The sequence below is a fragment of the Myotis brandtii genome, unplaced genomic scaffold (genome assembly GCF_000412655.1).
Source record: "Myotis brandtii unplaced genomic scaffold, ASM41265v1 scaffold810, whole genome shotgun sequence".
In the NCBI taxonomy this organism is placed as follows: Eukaryota; Metazoa; Chordata; class Mammalia; order Chiroptera; family Vespertilionidae; genus Myotis; species Myotis brandtii.
The window spans coordinates 544593-551740 of record NW_005371274.1 but is presented as its reverse complement, the minus strand read 5'-3'; the positions used below and the strand labels follow the sequence as shown (position 1 = coordinate 551740).

Below are 7148 nucleotides of genomic sequence, written 5' to 3'. Positions count from 1 at the left end.
CGGGGAAGGGTCAGGTTTATCTGGTTATTCAGTCGCTTAATTCATTAGGTTTTTAAATGTTATCCAGTCACCTGGTGCAGGCCCTTATCACCATAAACTTGATTTTTATGAAAATAGTCAACGTAATATTTCTCCATCTTCAGCCGAGCTCATCTTCCAGGCCACTAAGATTAATCTTCCAAAAAACCACTGTTTTTATTGTGTCACTCCTCTGCTTGTAAAACTTGTACATTGGCTTCTCATTACCCAAAGAGGCTATGTCTCAAGCCCTGAGTCTGTTTTTCAACTATAAAATGAGGCTAATGAGAAGTACTATAGAAGGTATGGAAGTAAAATGAGGTCATGTATCTAGAAGAGCTTATAAGAGCTTCGTAAACAATAAAGTAGTATATACGTAAATGTAAGGGGACAGAAACTAGCTTAAGTACCTGCTATATGGTAGGCACGTGGTACGCGTTCTCTCATATAATTCGTAGGCTTGCCCTGTAAAGTAAGTTTTAATCTTCACTTTATGGGTGAGGAAACTAAGCCCAGAATGTTTTAAGTAATTTACTCAAGATCCAAGCTAGTAATAATATTTACTGTTCATTCATCAAGTATTTTATTCATTCATCAAGTATTTATTTGGCACCTATTCTGTGTCAGACCGCTGCTAGGCACTTCTATGCTATTAAATCTGATTAAGCTGATGTTCAAATATCTTCACATTTCATAGTCTCCTCCCACCTGCATTTGCAAATTTATCTCCTGCGACAAACTAGCAGGATATTTACTGCTAGTTTGTATATAACCAGCAGATGCTATTTACTGGTTGTACTATGTACATTCATTTATTCAACCAAAATTAAGTATGTACCCCCTTGCTAAACTCTGTACTAGAAATTGTGACTTCAAAAGAAACCAGAACAGACAAGGTGCCCACTCTGGTTGAAGTTATATTCTAGGAAAAAGAGAAAACAGATAAATAAGAAAACACCATGTTTACATGTTATGTAAAACAGAATGATGAGCTAGAGAGGGTGGTTAGAGACTCTAAACTGGGTAATTAGGAATAATTGAAGAGTCACTTGAGGTGAGGCCCAAATGACAAAAGGGAGCCAGCTGTGTGAGAACCTGGGGAGCCTTCCAGGTGGAGGATACACTAAGTGCAAAAGCCTAAGAGAAGTCTGCTGTGTTGGGAGATGAGCTGGGAGAGGTAGAAAAGGGCCAGTGTAAGGAATTGGGATTCCATTCTAAATGCAGTAAAAAGTTATAAGAGGGTTTTAAGCATGTGAGTAAAATGATCTGGTATACAGTTTAAAAATCTTACTCTAATATCCAAGAGGTAATTAGATATATAGTTATAATGGACATTTAGAAGAGAGAAAAGGGCTAATATGATAGGTTTGTAAGGGATAGCGTGATAACCAAATATATTGATGTCAGACTAAATTGTTTTTAAGTCATTCCTCACCATACTTATCAGCTATGTGCCCAGGAGTTATATAACCTTTCTAAGCTTCAGTTTCTTCATCTGAGAAATAAAATAATAGTACCTCAGAGGGTTGTGATCAAGATTAACTGAGATAATGAACATAATGTTTATTGTAATAAAAACTTAAGATATTATTCGTTACATTGGTTATTCTTTGTGTTAACTATGCGACCTTGAACAAGTGACTTAACTATGTCTCAATGTTCTCAGCTGTGAAATGGGGATAATAATAGCACTGGTCCACCACCCTTACCTGAAACCCCTGCCAGATGGTTTCTTAAATTTAGAATTTTCAGTTTTGAGAAGTTATCCAATATACATGCCTTTTTATGTCACACCTCAACAGCTTCCAGGGCAGCACCTTATAATCAAATACATTTCTAGTTCTGCAGCAAAATGTATTAATAGGCATACTAAGAGGAATAAATAAAAGACTGTAAATAGCTACATGCCAGTTCAGATGAGGTTTTGCTTCCAAATGAATTTTCTTAAAGTATGGTTTTCAGACCTTTTTCAATTTCAGAATTGTAAATAATGAACCATGTACCGTACTTTTAAGGTACATGTAAAGTTGTAAGGATTAAATGAGTGTATACATGAAACACTTATAAATACTAAATAAGTAGCTATTATTATTTTTATTATTATTAGTCCTCATCCAAGGATATTTTCCAGTGATTTTTAGAGAGAATGGAAGGGAGGGATGGAGGGAGAGAAACATCGATGTGAGAGAGACACACCTATTGGTTGCCTACTGCATGCACCCCAACAGAGGCCAGGGATTGAACCTGCAACCCAGCTACATGCCCTTAATGGGGAATCGAACCCAAGACCCTTTGGTGCACAGGCTGATACTAACCACTTAGCAACCAAGCGTATAGAGTCGGGTCACACACAGATAACTAAACCAACCATTGGCAATGGGGATGGAATTTTCCTTAGACCAACCATGAGACAGATTCAGCTTCCCCTGAGATAAGCTCTACTGTGAGAGTTGGAAAGAAGGTTGCTCCACCTCCAGGCATCATACATTCAGGGAAAAGAAGGAAAAGGAATGAGTAAGAGGCAGTGATTGTCTCAAGAAAGCAAAAATCTTCCCAGACTTAATATCTCATTGGCCAGAACAGTGTCATGTGGCCACTATAACTGCAGGGAATTCTGGGAAGATAGTGAAATGATACATCCACTAACTTTAGCCTTTTCTCATATGCTCAAAAGACCATTGATATAAATATAAAAGTAGAAATTATCCAGTTAAATTATTTAGATGTTTACATCAAAGTTATTACATCTACAGATATATTGTTGTCTCCTGCTAACCACAAAATAAATTTTAGATGGATTAACTGAAATTTAAAAAATATAAAAAGTATGTATGTTAAATTTTATATATAAAATCCCAAATGAGATTTTATATGGATACAAACTCTGCCTTCCTGTACTCAACTGAGAGCAGGGTGATAGTGAAAGGAGGGGAAAAGGAGAACCAGCTTAATATCCTAACCCCAGGCCCACACCCAGGCCTATGGTTGAAATAAACATATGCACATTCAGGCTGAGGATCTTGAAATTGAGTTCTTAAAAGTCTACTCAGACCTACACACTTCTTGAAAAGTTTTTGGGTATCCCCAGGGGTACATATACTCCAGTGTAAAGACCACTGCTCTAGGGGAAACTCTGTACACAAGATCTCTAAAGAGTGTTCCCTGCGGCACTGTTTATCAGCTAGCAAACCTAGAAATGGCCTAAATGTCCATCTTGAGAATGATGGAGAAATTAAACGTAATATAGCATATGATGGGATACCAACAGCAGTAGTTAAACTAAATTAACTAGATCTATATATGCCAATATGGATGAACCTCAAAACTGTAAGTTGAGTAAATAAAATAAGCAAGATACAGAACAATATGTACAATATCACACAATTTCTATAAGTTCAAAAAAACTATATTTACAAAGCAATACTATTTGTATTTTTAAATTACGAATTATATTCAACATACAGAAAAATATAGAGAATAAAATCTATGCATGTACTTACCCACCAGATTTAACAAATGCTAATATTTTACCATATACAGATACATTTACAAGAAATTGAATGTGTAATTGGGGTCTTATATTTCTCTCTAATCCCTTTTTCCTCCTTACCTTCCCAGAAATAATTTATTAAGAAGTTTGTGCCCTGGCCAGTTTGGCTCAGTGGATGGAGTGTTGGCCTGTGGACTGAAAGGTCACACGTTTGATTCTGGTCAAGGGCACATGCCCGGGTTGTGGGCTTGATCCCCATTAAGAGCCATGCAGGAGGCAGCCAATTGATAATCCTCTCTCATCTGATGTTTCTGTCTCTCTCTCCCTCTCCCTTCCTCTCTGAAATCAATAAAAATATTTTTTAAAAAGAAGTTTGTGTGTAAATTACCTGTCCATGTTACCATTTTGCTACATATATGTGTATCTATATCCAGAATATATAAAGAACTCGTACAACTCAACAACAACAAAACAACCTAATTTTAAATGGATAAAGGACTTGAATAGACATTTCTACAAGGAAGATATACAGATGGCCAATAAACACATGTAAAGATGTTCAACAACACTAATTAGAGCACTGCAAATCAAAACTACAATGATGCCACTTGACACCCCTTAGGATCTAAAAATAATAAAAGTGTAATATGCTAATTAGACTGGACAGCCGAATGACCTTCCAGACGAAGCCAGGGCTGCGAGGGCCGAGCCCCTTGCACGAATCTTGTGCATTGGGCCTCTAGTGGTTATTATAAAAACAAAAATAAGCAATTAATCAAACAAACAGTAAATAGCAAGTATTGATAAAGATGTGGCAAAAATTGGAATCCTTGTGCACTGTTGGTGGGAATGTAAAAAGGTGCAGCCACTCTGGGAAAGCCAGTATGTAGGTTCCTCAAAAAGTCAGAAACAAAAGTACCACATGATCCAGTAATTCCACTTCTGGGTACCAGTATATACCCCAAAACAATTGAAAGCAATAACTCAAAGATATCTATACACCCATGTTCATAGTACCATTACTCACAATAGCCAAAATGGGGAAGCAACCCAAGAGCCCATTGACAAGTGAATGGATAAGCAAAATGTGTACATACATACAATGGAATATGTTTTAAAAAGGAAGGAAATTCCAACACATGCTACACCATGGATGAGCCTTAAAGGCATTATGTTAAGTGAAATAAACCAGTCACAAAAGGACAAATTCTGTATGATTCCACTTATGTGAGCTACCTAGAGTAGTCAAATTCATAGAGACAGAAGTAGAATGGCGATTGCCAGGAGGTGGAGGAAGGGAGGAATGCATTATTGTTTAATGAGTATAATTTCCGTTTTGGAAGATGAAAAACATTCTGGAGATGGATGATGGTGATGGCTGCACAACAGTGTGCATGTACTTCATGCCACTGAGCAGTACACCTAAAAAATAGTTCAAATGGTTAATTTTGTGTTATGTATATTTTACAGAATTGATAAAAAGTAACTTCAGATAAGAAGCCCCCCCTTCTGACATGGCACAGCACATCGCTGTGTCCTTACATTGGGAACAATGTCTCTGACAGAAAGCATGGTCTCTGGAATGTGTAATACGACTCTTCAGATAATACACTTTTTCATTGTAATTAGAGCAGAATGTCACAAGATGTCACTCTTTAGCTGAGAAACTATTCCAATTGGTTCAGTAGCTGATAACAGTAATGCCAGAGCAACCAACAGAAGCCTGTAACTACTCCTCAGTACTTTACTCATACCAACATGATTTTCTGGGAAAGGTTTTCATCTCCCTGGTGTTATTAAGAAGCTATTCTTGTTTATGAAACTTATGTGAATATTTTTCACTTCATTGGTACAAATTGCTTTTCATAATAAATCAAATTGGTGTAATTAAGACACAACTAACTTTGATATTGATTGTAGTAATACAAAGCTGAAATGTAAAAATTATTGGTCATTGAAAGTCAGGTGGCTTTTGGCTTTAACACTCAATGATGTGTGAGCTTGGGTAAGTCATTTCATCTCTCTGGTATCACCAGAGTGGTAAAAAACACACACACAAAAAACAAAAAACAAAACACAACAACTTCCTTTTTTAGGTCAATATACACTATTGTATATTTAATATATGCTAATACATATTTAAGTACATCCTTCTAATTTAAAATATTTTGCTTTTTATGGTAGTACTCAAATTATAACTGTTCAAATACACCACCAATAGGAGTTCAGTAATAGAAAATACTGTCTGCAAGATGGATTTCTTGATATCTTGGGGAAGTATTTAGAAAAATACATGTGTAAAACAATTATAGTAAAAAGTATAAACTCTTGAAATTTAAAAAATCACATTTATTACTGAAATCATTTTTTAAATAATGGAATATCCTGATGTATATTTTAGCTTTGTTTAAATATAAAAATTTCAAGATTCAAGAATATTTCAATTCTTAAAGATTATAGCATTTGAATTAGTAATATTACCTTGCAACTATAATCCAAATAAATTATTATTTTTTAATCTTCTATTTTGGTAAGAAGTTTATAACTGATTTATAGTACCTAAAAATAATCTAAAGCTTAAATGTCCACCCCTGGGTGAACTGCTGGACTCTGGGGTACATTAATAAACTAGAATATATTTTATTAGTAGTAACAATTATTAGGATTAAATTATTGTGATAAGAAATACTATTGGAAATGATGAGTGAAAATATAGAAGTCAGAATGATATAAAAAAAGAGTGTAAGTATGTAAGTAGTGCCTGGTTTAGAATATTGCTTTGTTTAATTTTATTGTTTAACTGTTAAAACTTAGGTCTTTCTATTTAACTTTTCTGTTCAGATGATTAAATATGTTAAAGGAAAGAAAAGAATTACTTGTTAAAATTCACATGATTATTTTAAACACTGGAAGCTAAATATACGATTTATATTCATGGTACAGTGCCACTTCTATCGTGTGTGTGTGTGTGTGTGTGTGTGTGTGTGTGTGTGTGTGTGTTGGGCTGGTGGTGGGAAATCTCCCAGTGTGAAAGGAGTCTGGGAGGGGCATAGTGGGAGAGACCCCTTCTGTCCCATTAATGACACGTTTTCACTGGGAGTTGGCTGAAACAGACCTCTCTTCTACAGTCATTCCCTTAACCCTAATAAGGCTCCGCTACCGCTGCTAGAACTCGGTAAGCTCCTGGGGAATAACCTGACATGCTTTGGGGGGATTGCTTATTGGATGTGGAGAAGGGAGGCTGTGGAGGTGGTAGTTATCAGGCATTGCTTTGCTTCCATGTTTGCACGGGGTTTACATTTTTATTTAAAAATGATTATTTAGACAGTAAACTATTTTTTCCCAGAACTTTTCAGGGGGGCTGCTGCTGTGGCCCACTGGCAACAAGCGCCCAGAAAGTCTGGGGAGAGGGATTTCGCAGGTGTCGGTGCTGGGGCCAAGGACTGCGCGGGGGTTCAGCCTCTGCCTCTGTCCCCAGGTCGCAGGGATGCTGCTGTCCTGGCCCTGCCACCACTGAAGCACCCAGGGGTCCCGGAAGAGCCGACCTGAGCCATGAGTCCTCTGAGGCTGCGAGCATCACTCTTGCTGCTGCTTCTGCTGCTGCTGCTGCTGCTGGGTGGCTGCCTCCTCCCGGCCGCCC

General features: G+C 37.0%; 1 protein-coding gene across 1 annotated transcript in view; it reads right to left on the bottom strand.

Moving 5' to 3' along the window:
- The window catches only part of BTAF1 (BTAF1 RNA polymerase II, B-TFIID transcription factor-associated, 170kDa), a 116314-nt gene extending 109172 nt beyond the window's left edge, over positions 1–7142 (bottom strand). The window contains exon 1 of the mRNA XM_005884041.2: positions 7054–7142. Coding sequence (XP_005884103.1) covers positions 7054–7085 — 32 coding nt within the window. The 5' untranslated portion in view covers positions 7086–7142. The remainder of the gene's footprint in view (positions 1–7053) is intronic.
- Positions 7143–7148: the final 6 nt, after the last annotated feature.